Source organism: Gallinula chloropus (assembly GCF_964237585.1).
Source record: "Gallinula chloropus genome assembly, chromosome: 5".
Classification (NCBI taxonomy): domain Eukaryota; kingdom Metazoa; phylum Chordata; class Aves; order Gruiformes; family Rallidae; genus Gallinula; species Gallinula chloropus.
In genome coordinates this window covers 20,796,389-20,821,980 of record NC_140090.1, presented here as the reverse complement: position 1 = coordinate 20,821,980, position 25,592 = coordinate 20,796,389, and the positions used below count along the sequence as shown (strand labels likewise).

Genomic DNA, 25,592 nt, shown 5'->3' with positions numbered 1-25,592 from the left:
AGAGTAGAGGGAAAAATAGCAATAGGCAGTCTTCTGAATCCAAATCTGAAGCTATGCTAACAGTACTTTGCTCTGTCCTGTGACTGGAAATTAATAGTGGGCACGGCAAACACTCCTAACAAAAGAAACACTTGAGACTTCTTAATACTGAGAATATCAACTGCATTTATAACTTCTTTCCCTACTCCTAGGGGTTTTGCTGTCTGTACTCAAGGCCAGTAGGACATGGTGCTGCTCTGTAACCTTAGATTTGGGTGCTGTGATAACAGACAAGTTGCAAAAAGTAGCCATGAGAAGCCTGGCCTGGGTCCTCGGCCCTGTTCAAGCTGAGGCCCTTGCCGGGGGTCCTTGCGTGAGCCACACTGTAGCTATGCTCGGTCCCTGCCTGAGCCAACTACACTGCAGTAGTGCCCAGTCTTGCACTCCACTGATCCTGACCCTGTCTTGCTGACTGAGCTTCCCAGCTGCATCTTGGACCCCTCCTGTCCCTACAGACTTGCCTGGCAGTCATCAGACTGTCACCAACCTAGGCTGCCATCCCTGGGACTGCCCCCCATCACCTAGCTGGGGTCCTGTCAGACTTCCCTGCTTACCAAGGCCACTGCCCCTAGCTCCCAGCCCACCTGCCCTCACAGGGCAGCCCAGCCCTTGCTGCTCCCTGACACAGCTTGCTCAAGAAGGAGCTCTTCATTAAACAACTTTCTTCTTCGAGGATGACCTGGGCTGAGGAGTTCTGCCAGTCCTGTGAAAGCAGAGCAAGGTGCCCTGAGAGAGAGAAGCCTGAACTTTTTGTAATGCATAAGTTGGACTGGGAATCTTGTTGAATTCCTTGAGGGGAAATTTAGCCAGCAGCTCTGGACAAGTTAATTTTTCATTTGCAAATCATAATGCTGGAAAGAAAGCATGAAATATGAGCAATTTTTATTTTGTTTTTAACTGTCATTTTGATTTCCCAGAAAGCACTACCCAACAGACCTCAGGTTTTCTATCAGAAAAAATAAAAATTAAAAAATTTTAAATGTAATCACAGATTTTTGTTTAATGGTTGGGTTTTATATACAGACACACTTAAGGCATTTGGATTATATGACAAAATCATTTCAGCTTACATCTACTAAACTGAAAGAAAAGCATTTTAAAGTGTTTCAATCCCAAAAACTCAAGTATTTTATAAACATCACTGAATTGAAGTTTGCAACTTTCCAGTAAAGTATGAACTGTTCCTTCCCTGATCCTATAAATATAAAATGAGGAAAGGCTAGGATCATTTACTCAAATGACGAATAGCCTTTTATAACTAAGTTATTTGTTTTGGATTTAGTGTCATTTCATGACCATCTAACAAAGCTAAAACTGTGTTCCTGCGTAAATGGTGGTTTATTCCCTGCTATTGGCCACATTTTTCTCATGTCTCTCTTGTTTATCCTATCACTTGCTTGGCTGCCTGGTGAACTAGCTAATGTTTTCAGCTGAGCCAAACCAGGAATTAGCTGTCAGCCAGATTAGGTCCCTGATCTTGCTGAGAGGTTGTGTGAAATCCCATCCTGAGAAAATATGTGCTATAGCCCCAGTTTTGCTACAGACTTCTTGGAAGACCTTTAGCAAATCCCGTAAGCTTTCTCTGTTTCCAGTTGTGAAATTGTGATAATTACATCCCCAGCCTTTTGGTAGGTGAAGATTAATTTATTAATATGCATGAGATGTTCATATCCTACAGTGATGAAAGCCACAGAAGTTCCTAGATCAATTCTTTTCTGTCTGAGTTTTATCTATTCACAGCTACAGAGTTCATTCCCGGTAGAAGCCTCACTAAGCCAGACACCTCCACAACATCTTAATGATATAAAACTGTAGTTCAAAAGCAACAATAATATTTAGTCCATGTGACTATATCCTAAATTCATTCAAATCACCATAGCAGAAACTCTGATTTCTGCAGGTTTCAAAAGGCATCTGCTGCAAAAAGGCTATTGTTGCCAGTACGTGTGTAAATATTCCAAAGGTACGCACAGTTCTGATTATTGAACGTTTGAAATCATTGGTGTGCCATCATGATTAAGGTAATGAGCCACTGGTGCTTATGGTGCTGGAATGAAATGTTAAACTGGTGATTTAATTTAACTAGCAACAGCAAGTTAACAGCAAAATGTGTTCTCATGGTCTCACCTGAAAAACTAGATAGGGAGGATGTGAAGATTTAACTACTTTAACAGTGGTTCCTACTATGGAATGCTAGCTGTGATGTTGTGGAACAAGGTCTAACAAGACCAAGGCTGTATCTGTTCTCAAGCTCTGCCGAGAAGCTCAAGCAGGCTCCACTACTCCTTTAAGCCCCCTCCTTCAAGGCCCCTCAAATTCAGAGTTGTTGAGACAAAGACGCATTTCCTACATCTGTGGCCTGGGCAATAGAACCGTGAGATAATACTTAAAAAAAAGGCTTTGATATTCATATGAAAGAGAACAGTATGTGACTGTTTCTAACAGTCACTAATCACAATGGCTTGTATTGTGGCACTGACTGCACTTACCAGAAAGTCAGTGGGAGTTTCTATTGCAAGGACCGGTAACAGCTTGGAATATGGCATATAAGGAAATAATTAAAAGATCCATTTGACTATATAACAATAAACCCCAGTTTAATGGTTACTGGTTCATCAATTATTAATATCCAGAACAAAAAATCTTCCTACCTGAGTTTAAGGAGTGCATTTGCAGAGTGGAACAGCTTGCAAAGGTTTACAAGGACAACGGAAGAGACTAATGCATCAAGGCCTTCAACCTAGAAAAAAAAAGTGGCTTATTTTGTAAGGTCACTATGCTCTGATAGACATTAACTTCAGTGAGAGTGAGAACACAGCTGACAGTGACTTCTGAATCAAAGGTTTTCCTGAGTATTAAGATACTTTTTGCAACGTGAATTGGCAAGATTAGGATGTCTTCTCTGTGAGCAGAAACGAAGCTAAGCTGCAAGCTTTGATGAAAGCAAGCATTCTAGTGACAATAATGGGCATGTTACTTAACTATATATTCACTAGTAGAGAAAGGGAGGTTTGAAGGCATTTAGTCCACTCCCATGAGCACCAGCTGCTGTCATATCAGCCTTCATATCTCATGATGTCATTTAAAGCACAGCTGTCCCTCACTGCTACCAAATTAAAGGCTTTCAGATTCAACTTACATAATTACAGAGAGCTGTTATGCTGGGTGATGGTCATAACTGCAGTATTAGGGCTTTTGGTTTTTTTTTTTTGGGGGGGGGGGGGGGGGGCGGGGGGGAGTGGAGAGGATAGTTTTGTTTCCTTGAGGTAGAAATGAGAGTACACTAGTTCCTTCTCACTCTGGCTTAGTCTATGCTAGGTCATATGGCTGTTCAGATTGCATCTACTGCCTACACGCTCAGAAAAAAGGAGTGGGTGCCTGCTAGTGTATGTACTTATGAGACCCAGCTCTATGCTTGTTTTGGATTTATACAGGTATGCTTATATTTAAAACTAACTAATTGGTCTGAAATATTATTGTAAGAACCAATGCTATTCTTGTCTAAATCCTTCGTACCTAGAAGAGTTATTTTGTTCTCAACTTTTTTTTTTTTTCCACTTTTGCAGAGGATGCTGCTGGGGACTATAGAGAGATTAGAGCACTGGCTTAACTCTTCTCCCATGGTGGTCTAAAGGGTTTTAAATAGTGCCAGTTTTGGTTGTGGTCTGGTTATGCAAAGCCTTTTTCACTTTGGAATCAATTGTATGGTGACTGGACTCAGTGACCCTGGCAATTTCTTGGAGTCCTGTGTTCTCAAGCACAAGGCAAGCTTAAACCATATTTGAACAGGACCCTTTTGAACTGTCTTCAATTTGGAGAATAGTGATTTTAAATAAGTCCTAGCTCTTTCTCTGGAATCTCAAAAATCTGCAGATTGCTATTCTTTCCAGTGTCTGAAAGGGCTTGTGGAAGAACTGAAATGAAATGCTTTGAACAGCAGAGCGTTCAGTACTGCAGGGCTCTTCTCCCAGGTCTCCAGCAGAGGACCTGCTTTTCAAAGGCAGCTTGGCCTACTGGCACCGACTCACCACTTCAGGGTTAGTGGCTTTCTTTTTGATTATCTTACCTGACTCTTGAGGCTCTGATGTTTTTCTTGAGTTATACCCTAAATACAGGGAACACTTCCAACAGGTGCTGCTATTTATAAAGTTGCCATGCTGAAAATGTTCTTCCTGTAAAAGCTGTTCATTTCAACAAATTGCATAGTGCACACACTAGAAATTCCAGAAGTTGTAGGATTAGTGGGACAAAATGGACAATAATTGGGATTATTGTAATTTTTTTACTATAATGGTATTGGATGTAAACCAGCAGTTCAGATAGTGATAAAGCAGGACCATTGCAGAAATTCACAGCTCAGGAACTGAAACCACCCCCTGCCACAACTGAGTACAGATGGGGAAGTTGGCTGTTTTCCATCAATAGTGAGTAACCTATTTTTCTGTACTGATTGATTTGGCCTCTGCTGTTGCTGTCCTTTTTTTTTTTTGTCTTTTTTTACTTTTTTTTTCCATGCTATTGCTGGCAGAAAGGCCTTCTCTACTAACAAGTTTGTCTAGTCTTGGTGTTAAGATTAATATTGAATGACAATTTAATACTTCCTTTTCCAAGTTTTGCTGACCTTTAGTTTTGTGGCAGAAAATTTCTAATGTGTGTTTATGAAAATACATTAATCACCTAGCTTTGAAAAAGAAGATTGAGAGGAGATTGAGAGGAATCATTAGTTTAACACAAAAACATGCAATATTTTTCTTCTTCTGTTAAGAGCCTCTATATGTAGCTGAAATGTTGCATGTGAGGGAAATTGAAGCATTGTGCACAAATGATTCCATATTTGCAACCTGCACTTGATGAATTATTAAAGCAGTAGTGAGGAGTTAATTCTTCCTTCAGCTTTCTCAGCAAACCAGAAGTTACTTGCTTTTCTTTTTGGAATAACATCTGTTAACTAAAAGCTTTCACTGAATAAGATTCACAAAAAAAGTTTAGTTAGTGAAAGTGAACCTAACCAGGGCTGAATAAAGGATCTAACAGGTTGTGTCATGCATTATTTTTTTTTTTACATTAAATACTTCACCATACTTCCCTAACAATGAAATTCCTGCTATAGTAGGAAGTGAGATTCTATAACCTACGTAAATCTCCTGCTACTGCTCTTCCAGATCTCTGTAAATCTCTTAAGCACAAAGCATTCAAAGTAGGAGTGAGATTGTAGAATGCACAAATACCCATTTTCTCCATTACTTCAGAGTAAGACTCTGCTGATTACATAAACACTGACACCACTAAGAGGATAGGAAAAAAAGCAACTATTAGCAGAATTTAATCTAGCTACATTTTTTCCCCCTCATCCCGTATAATGATAAGTTCAGAGATTTAATTATGATTTTTGTCTTCCATATTTGTTTAAATCACTTGGTTCTGGTGAGCCAAGGGGAACACTTCTCACCTGCACACGGGCCTTGGGGGCCGAGGCGTGTCCACCCTGAGGTGCTGTGGCACAGCTCTGCTACCTAAGGGGCCCCTCCTATCAAACGGCAAATTAACCACTTTGCAGGACTGCAGCCTCCATCGCTGATGAAAACGGATGTGTTTTAACACGTTCTCAGATTTAAATCGACAGTAATGCTCGCACGTTTGAGCGCTGTGCTCCAGAGATGTCTCTGTGTTCGCGTTACTGGCCTAGCAGGTGCCTTCCAGCACCCGGTCATGCGATGCGGCTTCTCCCCAAGCCCTTTCCCTGGTCCCCGTGCCCAGCACTGAGGAGGCCCGGCGGGCTGCCTGGAGGTCTGCCGGCAGCGCCGCGGCCTGCGCACGCCAAGTCCACCGCCCCGTACAGGACCTCGCAGTGTCTCCAGCCGCGGAGAGGCTCACACGGAGCGGCGGGATGCGCGGGGGAAGATGGCCGGAGATGCAGCAGGCAGCCAGGTTAGGAGGCGCCGAGGGAGGCGGCTCCACTAATCCTGGGGGCTCGCCGCCTCCCGTCGGAGAGCCCGCGCTTCTCCCTCAGGCGGAGGCGTGTAAGGTGGCGGAGGGTACCGCCGCTCTGTGCCGCTACTGCCGGGGGCCCCCGGGCCCAACCGCCCCTCTCCCCTCAGCAGCGCGGGGCTAGCGGCCGGCGTCGGCGCCCGCCTCTGCCTCCTCCCCCTCGGTGCCCTGCCTCCTCCCTCCGCCGGGCGGCCGGCTGCGCGGGGAGGGAGCGCGGCCCAAAGGTGTTGCTGGAAGGGAAGTTTGAAGAAGGTCCCTGGGTGCCTGGGCGCTCCGGCAGCATCATGGCGGAACAAGGCGAGTCGCCGGTCCACGTCCAGCAGCCCCAGCCGGCGCCCGCGCCCGCTGCCCCGGCAGTCGGCTGGCCCATCTGCAGGGACGCCTACGAGCTGCAGGAGGTTATCGGTCAGTTAAGCGGGAGACCGGGGAGGGCGGTGGGGAGCGCAGCGGGGCGGAGGCAGGGGATGCCACGGCAGCCGGCCGGCCGGCCAGCCCTGGGCCTACCGGCGTCCATCCTCCCGCAGGCTGGGGCTCGCTCACTGCGGCGGATGCGCCCGGCACTGCAGTGGCGCCGCCGCCGGCTGCTGCAAACTTTATCCGCCCGGCAGCGGGCGGGCGACGCGGCCCCGGGGGGCGGCGGCTCCTTCTAGAACCCGCCGCGCCCCGCCCGGTGCGGCCCGGCGGAGGGTGTCGTCGCCCCGCAGCGCATCGTCACCCGGTGCACAGGTACCTGCCGCACCTCAGCCCCGGCCCGCGGGTTTGCACTGAGACCCCGGCAACTCCGCGAAGGCGCTCCCCGTGCTTTGTGTGCGCGTACGGCGTGTGCCTGCCTGGGCGCACACATGTGCGTGCATCCGCTCAGATTACTCTGCATTTTTCCGGTGGTTTCACGGGGAAGGTAAATCTCACCCCTAGATCTCCTGCTGCCGTGATGACGTCCTTTTAATTTTTTAAATCTATGTTTTTAAACCCTTTCCTCTTCTCCCTCGCGGTTTAATCTTGCCCCATCTCCTTGTGCCTCCTTGCCCAGCTCTGTGCCCATCGGTGGCACATAAGGGCAGCGGGAGATTACAGCTTCGTTTCACCCCAGCCAACCTGCTTTTGTCCCGGTTTGCCGTGTGAGGTTTAACCCGTTTGCCACCCCCTTCCCCACACCCCTGTAAGCAGGGGGCTCTCTGGCAGCGCTCTTCAGCGCCTCGTTCACGTGTCCAGCTAATGCAGATCAGATGTGTGCAGTCTTCATCCCCGATGTTTGGATTGGATTATTTTGAATTTTACTGTGTGAAAAGGTGACTGTTAATGGTATGTGTGACAAAGTTATTTGTCTCCTGACCTAGATGTTGCTTGTTGCTAATGAACTACTTTTGGAAGCCTTGTTTTTATTTGTGTGTAACATTTTAAACCTCTGGTAAATACTGCAGATGGTGGTGATTGCTATTCTTTATGGACCAGGTCACGTAAATGAAAAAAATCCAGGAGTCTTTCCCTCTGATGCTGTTGGTTACTTTCAGTATTACACACCAAGTGCTAATGGTTGTCAGGCTAATGACAACCAGAACTACATGCTACTGATCTGGGTGGCGAGTTGTGTGAACTCAACTTTGTCACTAAGCTTATTTTCTACAGGTGGGAACAAAATAGTTGAGAAAAGTGCATCTTCCTTAAAACGGGATGGCTTTCTGTTGACCCAGGTGATGCATTTGTTTGAAGTTCCTATGATGTGAAAAGGGATGAAGGAGGGATAAGTGTTCAGGTCCCTGGAGGTGGCTGGCCTGGGCCAAACTGGTGCTCAGCATCAAGAGAGCTGCCAGTGGAGGCACCCCGCTGTAGGCACAGGTTTACTGGCCAGGGACTTCTTTTTAAGTCTGCCTGGGGAGTGAAGCTACATTAGCCAAGTAGAAGTGATTCTACTACCTTAAGCTGTATCTTTGCTGAGGAGCAAATTCCCCTTCTAAGGTAAAAAAGGCCTTGAAGGTGTTGTATTAATCCTTGTCTAGGGTGTGACATGAGTCATAGGAGTTAAGCAGTAGTTATTTTCTGTTGCAGTACCTGTAGAATGCCAAGGTGAGAGTTTTGAAACTCCTTTTCACTTTCTCCTTTGCATTTAAGAGCTTGTATCTTTTGATAAGTAAACTGTATTTCTAAATATTTGCATATAAGCACGATACATAATAAGTACTGGTGGATGCTAAATAAGACTAGCAAATATATATGTAATGAAACTTTATTGCTAATTAACTACTGGTGTTATTAAATGTTGATAATATTTCTTGAACTAAAGTGAATGTCTAATGAGGAAATTAAGGTCAGATTATATTGAAACAGAAGTTTGGACACACTGGACTTGACCTTGTTTGCTTCATCTGAACTTTCATTAAGCTTGGGTGGCTTACATGTCTTTCTCTCAAACACTCTGAGATTTATTTTGTGCCACTTGACTTAAACCTTACGCTCAAATGTATCTGTTTTTCATTAATACTTTCTATTTCTTGTCTTATAAGAGACCCACCATGAGATTAAAATTAGTCTCAGTGCTATTGAAAAGACTAAAATAAAACAAACGCATCCTGCTTCTTCCAAAAAAACCCACAAATTTGACCAAGTGTGTTTGACCATAATTTTGGAGGTGCTGGATGAATGTTGTTGCTTTTAATGAACCTAGTGAGGGACACAACCATCTTTCTTCTATGTGAAAGAGAGAATGATACGATCTGAACTTGTTTCAGCAGCAGTTTATATCCCTTTGCATTGGCCATGCCAGGGTTAATTGCATTGTGAACATGAGTAGTTACCTCTAGCTGAAACAGAGCCCTTCACCTCTGGAAAGCACTATGTACCTCTCCCTGAGGAGCTGGGGGGACGGGTTCAGTTACAACAGCCCTTTGCCAGTTAAATGAGAAAAATAAAATATTGAAGTGTCTTTGTGGGCTTTGCAGGAGGAAAGATACACGGGGTGACGTACACTGGGATGGTTTATTACGCTTCCCAATAGAATAGGCTTTATATAGTATTTATATAAAAAACAGTTTATATAAAACACAGATGCAGAGGGACTTCAGTGGCCTGTCTTAGGGCACGTTTAAAAGTTTTGGTGTTGATCATAAAATGAAAATCCTTGTTAGCTATGTGGGCTTTCTTCATCCAGTGGATGTAGCAGGTTGGAGAAGTTGCGCTTGTTTTCTGTGTGAGAATGTAAATTTTTTTTATTGCTCATCTGTATCTAGCCAAATGTGAGTTTGAAAACCAAGGCCTCATGGTATGGATTTCAAATGATACAGCTTTATTTCTTTCTTTGTTGCTTACTTCGTGGTGGTTGGGAGATTCCGGTGCCTGGTAAAGAGACAATGCAGGCTCTAAGGAGTTCTTCTTATGAGATGTTGTTCCACGTTTACTTCATTTTTAAGGTGGCTACCCAGTTCTTTGTAAACTCTTAGTGTGTGGTTGCATGATATATTTAATCTGCTCTAACAGGCAGCTGATGAAAGGATCTCATTGATCTGACAGAGAACTAGTTCTTCTGCTGGGTTTTCTGTCAGATCAGGTTCCCTGTTTGACTTGCTGCACGACGGTGTGGTTGATAGATCTGATGCAAAGAGTTGTTCAAGGCTATGTTGGATGGGGCTTTGGGCAGCCTGGTCTAGTGGAGGCAGGGGGCTTGGAACTAGATGAACTTTGAGGTCTCTTCCACCCCAAACCATTCTGTGATTCTCTGAAAGAAGAGGGTCTTCCTATTAATGATTACGCACAAATCTTTTCTGGTAAATGTTTAGGTTAGAGATTAAAGAAAAGAGGGAATGTTTACAATATTTCAGATTGATGCAGGGTGGCTATACATGTATCTACCTGGAAGGTAGGGGATTCCTAACTTAGGACATAAGGATCCAAAGCAACCTTTAGATGGGAGCTACAAAGACAAGAACTGTTATTGCTGTTAAGGGAGAGTGAGTTTTAATTTCATGAAGACCTGGCAGATTTCTTTCTATGATTTTGTTGCATTAATAAATGTATGTGCTGGGTTTGTTTTTGTTTTTGTTGTAAGCTGAATATTGCTTAGATTAAAAAAACTAATAAAAGCAATACTGTGAGAGATGTTCTTACTCAGTTTGGGTTTACAACCAGGTAATATGAATAAAATAATAGATTTATCTGAAATTGTGTCAGCTGCACATGCCAAGGTTTTTTCCTCTTCAGAAGCAACAGAACTCTTTATGGAACAAATATTTATATGGCAATCCACATAACACCCTGAAAATTCAATAGTGTTAAAATGGTATTTGTACCTTTCAAACTGTAACGAGCCATACATCACTCGAAAGAGACAAAGCAGCATTAAATCTAGGTTGTCTTTGTTTTGGAGTTTTGTGTGTTTTAGTTTGGGGAGGTATTCGTTTTTGTTGGTTTTCTTAAATTGATAGGAACAAGTGGTTTAACCTTTTTTTTTTTGGAATCGATGCTCTTCTGTTAGATATAACTTCATGCTTGTCAGCCTGTGTTGATAACTGTGGAAGGAAGATTCTGTTACAGAGAAGCAGAGGATTATCTTGTGATTAGGTTGGGTGCTGGGTTTAATTATGAAATTATACTTTCATCTCTCCTGCTGCAACTGACTTGGGAAATTAATTTGGCTAGAAGACAGCCAGAATTAATTGGAAAATAAAGGGTTACTGTTACGTGATGGATCATCTGTATTCTCTGCAATTCATGAAAAAAGTTACCCTAGTTGAACTGAGCCTTTCATCTAGTTGTGCCTGTCTTAACTGAGCTCAAAATATCTAGTGGTTTGTTGCCTCATAAGGTGCAATGTTGCTAAGTCAAATGTGTTGGGATTTTGAGTAATAGAGGCTCCTATTCGAGACTGTTCTGCTGATTTTATAGTTCTTATTGTAAGCAGCCTGGGAGCCACTCTCCAGTTAATGGCTCTGTGGTCTTTGTTGGTGTTTCTATGGAATGTTATTTACTTTTTTCCCCTCTTCCCCTACTATATGTGTATTGCTAATGGCTCTTTGTCTGTCAGAGAATAGGCTCTCCTATATTTGTTGTTATCAGAGATCTTTTGACAATAGAGAGGTCTCTGGTTATGATGTTCAGGAACAGATGTTCAGTGTTGTTCTGTTGATCAGGTACTTCTGTGTCATTCATGCTTCCTAAAGTTTCTTACCCCTGTGTTTAATCAGGATTATTTTTAAGTGGAAAAAACCCACAGTTGAAGGGTTGTCTTCTGCAGTAGATTTTATGTATATGCTGCAAATTAGATTGGACTGTGCTCAGTGCCACACTGTAGCAGCTAAAGATGTGGTAAAGTTTTTGATACTTGCATTCTAGAGATTTATTTCCAAAACCACTGTAATTCTTGCATAAGAAGCTGCACAATTTTATAAGTAATACATAACAGTACCTAAGATCTATACCAAAACTTAGTGTAAAAAGAAACACGTGTCTGCCTTAATTCTGCTCCAAAGCAAATTCTATTTCTTACTCAACTTACAAGTTCCCAGAGCAGCCTATCATGTTGTACATGCACATATTAAGTATAGCCGTCACAACATTAATCATAACTTAATGCGCCTGTAGTTTGGCAGGAAGAGTTTATTAGTTTGTAAATTTAAATTTTATGCTTTGTGAAATAATTAGTCAAGATTTTCTGTCAGCTAATAACCATTTGAAGAAACTGTAGAAATGTTAAATCCCCATTTAGTATAAGGAGTGGCTTTTAATTCAGTTGTCAGAGTAAAGATGGTCATGGCGCAATTTAAAAATACCTTGTAGAACACCCACAGTGCTGTGCTGTGCAGAGCTCATAGTTGTTAATTATTCACCTTGTCTCCATATGATAGTAATAGTGTTGGAAGCTCTGTGTTTTTTGAACAAAAGTGAACTTAATGCGGTGGAGAGAAGGCTGTGGTTTGCATTGCTTCAAAGAGTTTAAGCTTTGCAAGTGATTAAACGATCAAACTTTGTTATTTAATTTTTAAAAAAATAACTCCTGCAATTAGAATTTAGATTCATCAGGAAGAAGATTAATTATATTTTACAAGAGCCTGAGTGGTGTGAAAATAAAGGAAATTATGCATAAACTTGCTTTGGGTTTGCCATGATTGTGAACCAGCAAATAAAGTTTGTTTTAAAGTTAATTTGTTATCTGGAAGGGTAAGGAGCATTTACTCAAGGCTATCAGGCAGTGGACTGGTGCTATGTAATGATAATTTACAGAAACTGTGCTGTGCTTTCCTGCTCTTGCAATCTGCCTGCCTCCTTTATGCTTGGCCCTCCTGTCCTGGTGCTTTCTCTCTCCACCCCCCATCCAAGTTCTTCCTGCAGATAAGGTCCAAAATCTGACACCTGGAAGTTCTGGCTCCACAGGAGTTGCTTGAATGCTGGAAGGGAGCAGTTCTGCTGATGAGTGTGTGGAAATTTGAAGGGATTGTGTGATATTGATTCTCAGTAAGCTTTATACCAGCAAGACTTTGCATCTTAAAAGTAGGACCACTGCTTGTGACCAGCGTTGTAATGGTGCTTTGATAGCAGGGTCAAGTTCAGACCTGGGAGAGCATTTTAGGTTGGGCTCATATCTTGCTCTGAAACCGCATTAGAACTGTTTTAGTGTCCCCTGTCCAACCCTCCCCCCTCTCCACCCCCCCAACCTTCAGTAAAGAATCGCTTTCCCTTAAGTCAGAGGCCATTTGTTTTTCTCCAGAATGTGCTTGTCAAATGGAGCTTCTCTTTGTTAAATGGAAACAAAACCACAACTGTTTGTACAGGCTTTTGAGTGCCAAAACCAGTGAGCTCTCCATGCAAAGGAGATGTGGATAGCTGGTATAATGGCTACATGTGTCAGCCGTATTTCTTTTTTGTGTGACTCAGTTTTTGGTTCTCTCTTTCCCCCTGCCCCCTTTCCGAATTAATTCATAACTGTAAGGCTGCACATAAAAGCTGGTTTCATTTCCAGCATTTAAAGAATGGACCTTAAAAGTCAAGTTAAGCTAGTTCCTCTTGTTAACTTCTTGGGTTTGCTGAAGTCATTAGGATACTGCTGAGCAGCAACAGCGGAGGAGAAATCTGCTTGGGTTGAACTTGGAATATAAATATATCACTGAGAAATTTAATAGTGCCTAAGTTTAAAGCAGAGTTTTATGTCTTTAAAGTTTCTGTGGTGGTGATGGTAAGATGTTGACAAGACTGATGAAGGCACTGGGTTTTTAAAGTTGCTGAACGATTTGCAGATGTGATTTTCCAGGGTTGCTCATGACAGTCCTGCAACTTGCTCCTGAGAGAAGCTCAGTGAAAAGATTGTTCTGGTGGTTAGCTGAAGTTCGTGGCATTGATGGAGTTAATGTTTCTAGTTCTTTGCCCCTGGGTATTTGACTAGGTGTGTGACTTTAATGAAACCCCAGTATGAGAAATCATCTGTCTCTATTAATTCTTTGTGTTTACCATTGACAACCTCTGAATCCTTTTACTAGCCTAATTATTTCTGTGGATGTCTAACTGCCTCTGAGGTATTCTGATCAGAAGTAAAAACAGGTGAAACTTGAGGATGTCCTGTAAGGCTGATGTAACGATTATGCTACATACTTTTAAGCTGAGCTGTGCTAACACACCTGGAGAAATGAGGACTAGAAGCAGACTGAAAGGTTTTCTGTGTTCCTAGTTATGCTTTCAGAAGTAGTGTGAACTTAAGGGTCTCAAAGGTCAAGATCAATGTTGAATGTCTGAGGGTTTTCTTAATAGAAACAAATAGTTGGTATAGATGTAAGCAGTCAATGTGCCAAGTATTCCTGCTTCATGGTGGTGGTACAGAAATTTAACAGACCAGAAAATTGCTTTGCATTTACTTGTTGATCATGGTTTCTGTCCTGTAGGACTAAGATGGACAAGATCATGCATAAATAAGCATGAGCTATTGCTTTAGAGTTCTAAGAAGAAAAGATTCAGAAGGATCACAATGCAGTTACAAAGTTGCTTTTTCATTCTCCCTTCTTTGCTTTGAAGACATTTCATTACAGGGACTGAATTTAAACTTCTAATTTATTCCTGTTAGTGTCTGGTGCTTCTAGCCTCTGAGCCACTTCAGACTAATTATAGGAACTTCATTAGAATCACCTGATGAAAATGTAATGATATGATAGCATTTATATTGCTCTGTCTTCCATTGTTGCATGAGAAGCAGGATGGGAAATAGGTAAGTCTTTTGCTTGTAGTGTGTGGCCACAATAGACTCAAATTCTAGCAGGGATGTTCTGTTGGGGTGAACTAGCTGAGGATGCTTTGTAGCTCAACACTGCAGTATTAATTCGAGATCTGCATGGCAGTGCAATAGCAATACTGCCTTTGTTTTGGTAGATTGCTGTTCTTCATTCTCGGAAGAGAATGATGCACTGTGTGGTGACATCCGGAAGACTTGGAAAATACTGCATTCATGGGACTAGAGTTGTTCCAAGTGTTTACTTTCCAGCTAAATGCAAAACAATAAAATATGCCAACAAAATCAACACCAGCATTTGTTTATAGTGCTACTTAAGAAATTAACAGTAATTCTCTTTTAACAGCTTTCATCTGGGCAGGAAATCTCATTCAGTATAGCAAATCTTAAATTTATTCTTGTATAAGGTGAAATAGAGTTAAGCAGAGTTTTGTGGAGTTCAGATGATACTGTGTTAAGGTAACTTTTGGACCCACAATGTATACGAGATATCAAGTTCTCATGCGGAGCCATTTCCAGTGTGAGCTTTGTCTTCCATATATCAGGTCTTTTATGCATATTGAATAATGATTTCTGTATTGATGATGAAACAGCAGGAAGAATACAATTTATCACAATCCATGTTTCTTTTCTGAAAATATTTTAACCGAAACTGTTTCTCTTGGGGGAAAAATATCTGGTCATGTATCATGATAAAGTATTTAAAGATTGTGATAGAACATGTGATAGGAAAGGGATTCTGTTTTTATTTTGCTTTTTATTAGGAAGAACTGGTTCTGTATTAGAACAGTGCTGAAGAAAGAAGGCTCTGGACTTGAAAGAAAAGCTTCATTTCTGAGGCAGTGTCATGCATCTGTATTTGGTATGATAAGATGCCATTGCTGTTATAGAGTATGATTCAAATTAACTGCTAGGTTAACTTTTTTCTTAATGCAAAAAGGTAATTTTTTTTTTTCTTTTTTGAGCTATAGTGTAGACAGCTTTAGTTCAAGACAGCTGTTACTTCCAGATATGTAAGTCAGAGTATGTTACTCTAGGGCTTTTCTTTGTGGTGTTCTGAAAGCTCTCAGCTGAATGTGGTTTAGACAGGTAGGTAAGTAGGAGATGGGAGACAGTAGAAACCTTATTCCTGATGGTTGTTTCTCAGCTTGGACAAGCTAAACCTATTCAGGAAGTCTTTCTTGAGAGATTTTTCTCAGCTTTGTACTTGAGGTGTGAGCCTGCAAAACTTCAGCATGTCCTTGGCAACAGAGGTGGTTAAGGAACTGGCAGGATCTTTCATTTGAGCCTGAGAGCTGGGACTAGGCAGCCTGGAGAAAAGAAGGCTTGGGGGGAGTATTACCAGTATGTATGAATACACGATGGGAGGGGAATGAAGGAGTCAGACTCTACTCAGCGTTGCCCACAGAGAACGAGGCTGTGGACAAAAAAGTGACAAATCTCAATCTTCACACAATGTTTCTTGTGAAGCAGAGGTTCCTTTTGGAGGAACCTGAACAGGAGTTTATTTTGTGCACACGAGATGATTTGCAAAGCAAACTAAAGCTTTGTGAAGAAGCTCAAGGAGAGGATCACTAACAACAAAGCTGCTGAAGGGTCTAGAGAGCATGTTTTATGAGAAGCCGCTGAGGCAACTGGGGTTGTTTAACCTGGAGAAAAGGAGGCTGAGGGGACACCGTGCTGTTCTCTACGAACGAAAGGAGGTTGTACCCGGGTGGGTGTTGCTCTCTTCTCCCAAGTACCAAGCTGTAGGATGAAACTGCCTTAAGTTGTACCACAGAAGTCGTCAATCTCTGAAACAGGCTGCCCAGGGAAGTGGTTGAGTCTTGTGTAGATGTGGTACTTGGGGACGTGGTTTCGTGGTACGCTTGGCAGTATTAGGTGGCAGTTGGACTTGATCATCTTAAAGGTCCTTTCCAGCCTAAAGGATTCTATATTTACTTCAAAACTGCCCTGTTTGCTCTAAACCAAAATGTAAATGTACAGGCAACAAAATACTACTAAATGCAGGGTGGTGCTCATTATTGATCTTCCCTCTAATTTCAATTACTCTATCCTCTGTTGGTTATTTCTGTTTATGTCTACTGTCTTGATGTTTTTAGTTTCTCTGATGGGAGGCTTTGCCCTTGAATAAGAACTGCATCCTGATATGTGTAATTCTAAATTGCAAAGTTGGTCTTTTTAATACTTGAAATATTACTGTTACTATTTTCCTGTGAAGCTCTTTAGTTTTATTCTGGAGTGATTAGTCAACAAGACCTTTGAAACAGCAAATTTGGATACAAAATTTTTAAAGGAAAAATTTTATCAGCTTTCCCTTTGTAGTCTACATAAGCCTCCTTGATTTAAACTGAGATTTATTACCAGATGTTCTTTTGTTGTGCACCTTACTGAATGATAAGGGAATTTATTTTAGCAGCTTTTCAAGTGAATGCAGCAAAAAGGTACATGTTGTGGTGCATGTGTCTGAAGTGTTTGTGCTGCTTCAGATCAGTGAAAGGCCCCTCCCTGCTGGTATGCTTTATGAAGGGCTAATTAGGTAGAGGAGGTTTTCTCATTTTTTGTAGAAATCCCTTCCACAAAACCTCTTGAGATTTTGCTTTTTCTTTTTGATAACAGATATTTTGAAGGCTGTGACTATTTTTAAAGGCGTTTAAAATGTATATCGTAGGCAATGATGTGCAAAATACACTTTTTTGCATTAATAAAATTAATATTCTCCCAAAATGTGAGGCAGATTCACCTAGTGTTATGAAACTGTCAAGACCTCTTACAGGTACTCTGATGTTTTTGGTTTTTTTCCTGTGTAGCACTGTATGAATGATGAGAAAAAGTTTAAATTTAAAAAAGAGACCTCTTAAATAATTTCTGCAGTCTTTCACTTAACCACAGCATATTAAACCAGCAAGAAACTGGCTGTTTTACACAGATGTTCTTTTCTTTTGGTTATGTGAATTTCATTAAAAGTTTTTGGGACAACTGTAAGTGTGTGTGTGTGGGGGAAATTCAAAGATGTTTACATCACTACCTGAAAATCTAACCTACGTTATGAGGATGAAGGGTTAATAACCTAACAGACAGAACTTTATTGTTCATAATAAATCCTTAAACCAAATCATATCCTTCACCTCTTTTTCATGCCTGTTGTTGGTAAAATGCTGAATGAATAGGGATTTGTGGGATTCATACATGTCAAGTACAGCACGCCCACGTTTTCCCTTGTCACGCGATGGCCCCGGTGTGAATGTACAAGAGGAGCTGAGCCCAGCGCGCAGCGTGCCAGCCGGGGAGCTGAGCTGCACAGCTGCGCTGCCAGCCGTGCTGCAGGAGCAGTGGGAACGTGGGTGGAAAAGCCTGCTGCAACTTCTTTGGGTGCTACTTTTTCTGTTCTTCTTCCCGTAAGAAATCTGCAATGTGGTTGGATTCTTTTGTGTTCTGCAGGAAGCCAGTGCAGCTCTGATTACCTTAATTGGGAAGGGCTCAGGTGCCTCAGAGCTTTTCTTCCCTCTCTCATGGTTTGTGAGCTAGTTTAACAGATAATAATCTCACATGTGCTGTTATTACATGTGTCTCAGTTCTTTGTTTTTGGTCTTCTCAGTCCTTTCTGAGAACCTTTAAAGATGATCTATGTTCCTGCCAGTATGATCTGACCTAATGACAACCTAACAGAGTCCATCTTCCCTTTTCCCCCCTAGCTTCTAGGCTCAAATGGATTTATTTCTTTAAACGTGCCCAAGGAAAAGTATTCCTATAAATCTGTAATGTGTAATGGCACTCATTGTTCAATGGTGCATGGATCTTCTAGACCATAACTTTGGTGAATTTGGGTGCGTACAGCTAAGGAACTTCTTTGCTCTCTGACTTAATGATGCTATTTCTTGGTGGCATTGGCTTCCCAGTTCCTTTTTTGCAACTACAGTTAATATTGAAAGAGAGTATAGTTTATGCGTAACACTTTTTATCCACTTTTTGTTTTTAACAATGGTAGTTTATGTGGAGGGTAATGTGATTGAGAGGAGACATCTTTGCAGAAGTATAACTTGGCTTTTTCACTGCTAAGTTCAGTTTCATGCTCTTTAGTTCATTAAGCTCTTAGAATGTAGTACTTCATCTTATTTCATAATCATGGCCCTGGAAAAATGATAGTGAAGGCAGTATAATTGGACTAGGCATACAAAATGATTATAAGATACCCCAAGTAGACCTGAAAACCATGGCACTTGTGGGGAAAACCTAAGTCTGCAAACCAGAACAGTGATAGTTTCTTTGCATTTCATATTATATGCCTATTCAACATGGTGTCTTTAGGTTTTAAGTAGTGTATTTAACAAGAAATTGTTGTCTTTTGGGGTAAGGACTGGATGTTTTTAGCTTGTTTACTTGTTTGTTTTAGATTCAGCTCTATTTATTAAGTTGTATGTGTTGGCTGTTCCCCCTACCCACACCCTTCTTTTTTTAGTACATGTGAGCAGGATAATTTTGTGGTGTGTGAGAAGCAAGTTTTATACCAGAGAGTAACAAGTATTTGCTCCCAAGGATCTGTTAATCAAGCTTACCAATTGTCTCCCAACATTAAGGGCATAGGCAGGTTCTTCTAGGGATCCTTGGCAGAATGATGATGGCACTAAAATGGAGTTACAAGATAATATGGTAAGTATAGCACAGAACTTATTATTAGAATGGCACAGGATTTCTCCAAGTAGAATAGTATAGTACAATTTATAAGTACTGTAATACGGAATTTATAATACAACTTAACTTTAGGATATCTAATCACCTGGAGCCTCTGCAGATCGGGTCAAATCTTAGTATATAGTTTGCTGTATCAATATAACAATCATAATCTAGACTTGAAAATAATTTAAAAGCCTACAAGTCAGTCTTTGGTGGAAGCAGATGATAGCAGCATCTGCTAGCAGCAGTTCCTATCTAAGTTTCCCCTGTAGGGTATGTAACTGCTTGATTTTATGGGAATAAGGTGTTCTGTGTGCTGTCACAGGGCCATCAGCATGGTTGATTGGCCAGGTGCCTGTAACCTTCAAGGTCTGAAGCCCAAGAATCTTGAGTCCAGTAGGGAGGGAAAGAAGAAATCTGTTTGGCTTGTCTACTTGGTTCACGGGATCTTCAGGACCTGATGAGGGGAAATGAAATGAGTGTATGACCTACTCGGTCTCAGAGAGTGGCTGCTTGCCTTCTGTAATGGTGCTAGTTGTGCTGACCACACTAGTGGGGGTCAGGAGCAGGGAGGGGGTACCAGTTACACCAGTCTTATCCTGAAACCTCCTCAAGGCAAATTCCAATTCTGATGAGTGCAAATTCTGAAATAATGGCAATTGTGGATTTTTTTATTTACACTTTTAAAACTTATAAATAGCACTTCTTGTGAGATGTTTGATACGTGGAGCAGAGCAAAAGGAATTTAATCTTGGGTGCTGCTTACAATACGAGGTTTGCCTAGGCATTCTAATTTGGGTTGCTATAGTTCCCTTTCAACTTCTCTATTTAGACAACTCATCCATTTTAAATGACAAGTCAGGGAGAAGGTAACACCTGCTGAAAGTGGACTGCTATTTTTAGGTTTTCCTTACCTACTGTGGTGTTGAAATTTCCTTTGTGTGTATTGGTAAGGATTGGTAAGATACACTAATCATGATGGCACAGGGGGATAAAAACATGTTCTGTGTTAAATATAGTATATTGGGTTGGAAAACTGGTATGGGAGTTGGGATAATGGCTATCTTACTACAGTAGCTTCAAACACAAGACTGCATGCAATATGTGATGTGGCTGTCTGGAATAACAAAATGTATTTCTGTAGTAGTGAGACATGGCTTTATTTCTATCAAGTTTCAACAGCATGTGTGATCTTTATCCACCTGTAAATTATTATTTCTCTCATGTGCTTAATAAACACAGTGGCTATATTTTTGTGGTTCATTTGTTTTACTTGTTTAAATAGATTTGCACTAAATAAAGCCTCATTGACAAAGAGAAAAACAAAACAAAAAAAATCTCAGTGCTGGGATTTAACATCAGTACTCTCTTGGTTTCTGGTAGCAGAGGGAGGGGCCCAGTGTGAGATGGAAAGAGGTAGCAGTGGGCATAGACTCTGTTTTTCTTTCCTCCCTTTCCAAACTGTGTGCTTACTGACAGGTTTACATGAATGTCCCAAACATAGTTAATGGTCATCCTTGGACTTTGCAATCTGGTTTTGGTGTCTTGATGACCGTGTTGCAAGGGGACAAGTGCTGAGCTCTGTATGGCCCTAGGCAGAAGTCTCCTTACCAAGAAAGTGCCTGACAGCAAAATGCTGTCACTTAGGCTGATACTTTACTTCAAAGCTGAACACAGTCATTATTAAATCTGTGTTTAATCTATCTATCTGGTTTCACTTTCTAGCCACAGATTACTTTAATGTCTTAGACTAGATTTCCTTTAAAATTCTTTTAACTTCCTTTAAAATTCTTTTAACTTCCTTTAAAATTCTTTTAACTTCCTTTAAAATTCTTTTAACTAAGACTGATGGTGATGTGATTATCCTTCAGATAAAATAGACATTTCAGAAGAATTCCTGCAATGTAGTGTGTCTGGGCTGGCTGGTGGAGGAAAGGATAACTTTTACATTTTCCCCATCACTGGTATAGGTTCCTTACTTTCTTGTACAGTATTGATTCCTGAATAATCAGTTTGATAGGTACTTGCTGTGCTCTGGTGATAGAAAATTCTGTGTTCAAGAAGGTAGACTCCTGCTTTTGTGTGCTTTTAGCAGAAGAACTTATTCCATTCTGCATATTTTTCAGGGAGGGAGTTATAATGTACTGCAGAGCAAACCTCCATTATAGGAAATATTTTGATCTAGCCAAAAAATCTTATTTAACGGATCTGTTTACTATTTTAGTGAGGGTGGGGTAAAATAAAGACAGTAGTTCAAAAAGCCTAGTTATTCCCTCTTGCTCCTTTTTTTTTCCTTGTATGTGGGGTTTTATTGCTGATTTTGAATCCCCGTGTGGGTTTTTTTTTCTGCTTGCAGAATATGATGACTGGTTAATGCTGAAGTTTGCTGTATCCTACCCTTACTATGGAATGGCTCAGTGCTTGCATAGAGATAGTTTTGTAGAATTTCTATAATGCATAATAATTTTGATGTGGGCATTGAAGCTACTTCTCTAAGACTTCAGTGGGGTCATAGATGTATTGTGAGAGCTTTCTCATCTTCAGAGATTTTTTTTTTCTGAATTATTTATGCAACGTGCTTTCTGGGAAGTAGGGTGGGATAGGCTAGACCTAAGGGACTGCACAAGCTGCTCTCCCACAAAAAGGTAAATACAGCGCAATAGCCACAATGGTGGTGGTTTTAAATGTCCACCTGCAGAACAAATTAATTTTGTATAGCTCCATGAAGAATTAATGAGATTAATTGCTGAATGATGAAAATGCAGAACTAGCAGTTCTATACATGGGCATGGATTTCATAGAACCACTTGTATTTTAAGTGAATTTTGTCATAATCCTAATGGCTGTAGGATAAACAAGCTACTATCTGAGTGAGTTATAAGGGAAGAGATTTGATCCTAGCATGAATTAAGACTGTGGGAAGGAATTGTTAGTCAATTGTATTTAAGTGGTTATCCTAAAGTTATTGTAAAATCATGAGTTTATTTTCTGTGAAGAAGCTTCAGAAAGTTTGAAAGTTTAGTATGATGCTTTAATGATCTGGTTTATAACTTATTTTTAATCAATGGAGGTAATATGAAAGAAAATGAGTAATACTTTGTAGAGTGTGAAGTGGAATACAGAAAACTGCTTTTTGGTTACGTTCTTTCAGAAGTGAAGTGTGGCCATGTATAATAGCTCTTGAGAAGGTTTCTGTTGCACAAACCCAAATAGTTAAAAGCAATTCTAATGGCTCAGCTGCGATGAGGGCAGGATGGTTCATAGCAAGAAGGAACAGGTTAGCTGTAAGGGCATGCTTGCTGACATTCTCCTCTCTAGTGTTAAAAAAAAAAAAATTGTGAGAAGGTGAAACTATGACTTGATGTCTTCTTCCATTTCACAATAGGCAACTTGACATGGACTGAAATTGCATTATTTCATTACTGACTTCTGAAATCATCAAAGAGAACTTGTCTGTAAGCAAGAGAATGACTTTTTCAGTAGTGGAAAAACCCCATCTTTCTCACAAAGCTGTTTTATTTGAGTCTGATTGTTGGTAATCCTTTGTTTTGTTCTCATGCAGGAGACAGCTGGATGTTAAGGCTTCATGGTTTATCCAACCTGAGCTTTCATTATACTGAATCAATTTTCTAAATAGAGACCAGATGCAAAAACCACTCTGTGCTTTAGTTGTGGTGTAGTTACTATATTCTGCACTGTGAGGGTTAGGTTTTGGAAGATTCGTAAGGTTCAGCGTACCTGAAGAAGTCATACCTTCTGACAAGGAATTGTTGGCTGTACTCTGTCCTATGCAATAATTTTCTGTGACTTTAATTTGTTATGCTAAATGGTTGTCTGTGACAATTTTGTTTCACTGTATGATAGTACTCCATTGCCAAGTAGTTTGTTGTAGTTGTAGCCAGAGGAGAAGAGAGGAATATCCTTTTAGGAGAAAGGAGACGTTTAGCCACTAAGTGCCTGGCTCCTACTTCAGTACTTGAAACTGCTTTTTCAAATGGGTATTATTTGTAGGTCCCACTTTGAATGCAGGCTGCACAGATTGCAGGAGAAAGAAGAAACCAAGGTAGATTGGCTTTATTCTAAACGTAGCTTTTTGCATTGTCAGTGCATCATATTCTTGTGGTGAAGAATATCCCAGTGCAAGTCTTCTCTGCCTGATGAGAGAACACAGGGGGAAAATGCACTGAAAGGCTTTTCCTATAGATAAACTTCAAACTCTATTCCTAAAATCTCACATTTCATCGTCTTTCATTAGGGAAAAGAGAACAGATCTTCAATTTGAGCACAGTGATAGCTCAGGATTAGTCTCACAATCCAGAATTTTCAAATAGCAGTAAGCACATTGTCTTCTTACCACAGACCTTTAAGTGATGTACTGGGGTGGGGTCAGGGATATGACAAGCATTTTTTTGTAATCTGTTTTGAAGTGTTACTTATCGTTGTTTAACTTAAGGAGGCAGCCAGGATTTTGTCCTGACATTGGCCAAATAATTTTTCTTTGCCCTTTATCTGTTTGTCATTTATGCGGCCTTTGTATATTAATCTGTTTTGAAAGTGAAGATCTGGTTGTTTCCTACAAGTAGATAAAACCACTGGGCACAGATGAAAAAGATACATCAAGAAGAATCTTAGTCTTTGTCCTTTATCCTTAATAGCTAAAAATTTGGTTTCTTCCCCCTGCCTCAACCTATATTTATGTATCCAAAGTAACAAGAGGATTTGTGTCTCAATGTCTGCCAAATGAGAACTTCATTAAACTGATGTAGATGCGTCTTGCTTGAGCTGAAATGTGATGACGTGGTGGCTCCTTCCTTGTGATGTCTTATTTAATTTTTAAAATACCTCTTAATTCTTTTATTACTTACATTATTGGAATTTTTAAAGGCTTTGTTCTGTAAGCGAGACAGAACAGGACATGTCAATATTTGCCTGTGACCGCATCCTGCAATAGCATGACTAGTTAGTCCTGCTGAGGTTTTTTTTTAAGATGAGCTCAGAATTTTGTAACCAAATTCAGACACTGAATTAAAAAGCTTTGTGATTTGAGTCAAAATGTCATGTGAACAAACAATACATGAAAATAGCTAAGCAAATGGCAATTAAAACACTGACAATAACTTTCAGTCATGAGGTATTGTCGGTCCTGTTTTCAGATGTGCAGAGGGAAAAGCTCCCAATTGTTCTTAAGTCGGCTGGTAACTGAATCCACATTTGTAGAGCTTGACAACAAAAGGCTTTTTGTTCACAATTTGTATTCATCTAGGACATGCCAATTACTGAGCATAAATAGAAGGTAGTGTATGTGAGCAGGGCAATATAAGGTGTTGCTCAATTCATGACTTACCAGAAATCGGCAGTTTGTATTAAAATAGTTTGAATTACAGGTAAGCACTACTTGTTGAGGGGATTTTAGATTTCTGCATGAATGAGGATGATGTAATTACTTTGAGGAAACATACAATGCTGTATTTGATGTGGCAGCAAGATGTGCCACTGGGGCAAAACTCTTTCTGAATATTGCTTGCAATCTTTTAATTAATTTAGTGAGGCAGTACTGACCAGGGCAAAGATAGTTGGTGCTTGATAAAAGAAACAACGCGACCTTTTACTCCTGCTGTGTGCAAAAAAACCTACTAAAGAAAATTATTCTAATGCTTTCCCCAAAATTTGTTCAATATTACCAAGCTTTGTTGTCAGTACAGTTGTATGACCAAGTGTGATTTGTGTGTCAAGTAAACATGACTGACTTTCTCTGCTGGGCCATTCAGCAGTAGATGTCTTCTTGTCACTGTTGTGATGTTTCTGCCTCCTCCACTCTTAACAAGAATCAGCATGCTTTTTGTAGGACGTTTCCCTAATCATAATGAATGAGCAGGAACTCAGGTGGAGGTGTAGAAGGTTTGGCATGTACAATTTTACTGATACTTTTTCTCCTAATTGCACAGTGGGAACAAAAAACCTGGTTAACCAGGGGCTGACCTGAAAGAACAGAAAGAAATTATATTTGACAAAGCACACATTCCCAGCCCCACCAGCTTCACCCCAGTGTCCCTCCCATGGCAGGGGGTTGGTACTAGGATATCTTTGAGGTCCCTTCTAAACTAAACTGTTCTGTGAGTCTGATTCTGTTTTTTATGTGTAAACTCTGCAAGTCATGCCCTTGATTAACAGACGTGTCCAAAGTATACCAAAAGTATATGAAATGCATTGAGGTGGTGTGTAAGACTTAATAATTGGGCACATAATTTTAAATATTTGTCATGGAAGGTTTTTGTGGAGTATAGAACAGAAACTTTGAGGTTTTTCTTTACCATTTGTGAAGTGTGCAAGCTGTCATGCTAGAAGAAAGGTATGCATATGGGGAAAGGACTGAAGGAAACATAAACAGAAGATTTTAAGTTCATTGTCACTGTAGGGTTCTTGTATCGGTCACTGGCTTAAACTCCTGTTATACTGTGTTCTTCTCCTGTCCTTTTTCAGGTAGTGGTGCTACAGCAGTTGTCCAGGCAGCACTATGCAAACCCAGGCAAGAACGTGTAGCAATAAAGAGGATCAACTTAGAAAAATGCCAAACCAGTATGGATGAGTTACTTGTAAGTGAATCAGAGGGGAATGTATTGCATGGAGACTATCTTCTGTTTTGATTTTTGGCTTTCACTTGGTTCAAGAGTGGGGTAGAATTTAATGCTGG

The 25,592-nt window shown here is 40.8% G+C and overlaps 1 protein-coding gene across 1 annotated transcript in view; it reads left to right on the top strand.

Moving 5' to 3' along the window:
- Positions 1–6,158: 6,158 nt before the first annotated feature.
- Positions 6,159–25,592, top strand: part of STK39 (serine/threonine kinase 39) — a gene marked incomplete at its 3' end in the record, with an annotated part of 94,908 nt that continues 75,474 nt past the window's right edge. The window contains exons 1-2 of the mRNA XM_084265069.1: positions 6,159–6,436; positions 25,386–25,494. Of these exons, the coding sequence (XP_084121195.1) occupies positions 6,312–6,436; positions 25,386–25,494 (234 nt within the window). The 5' untranslated portion in view covers positions 6,159–6,311. The remainder of the gene's footprint in view (positions 6,437–25,385; positions 25,495–25,592) is intronic.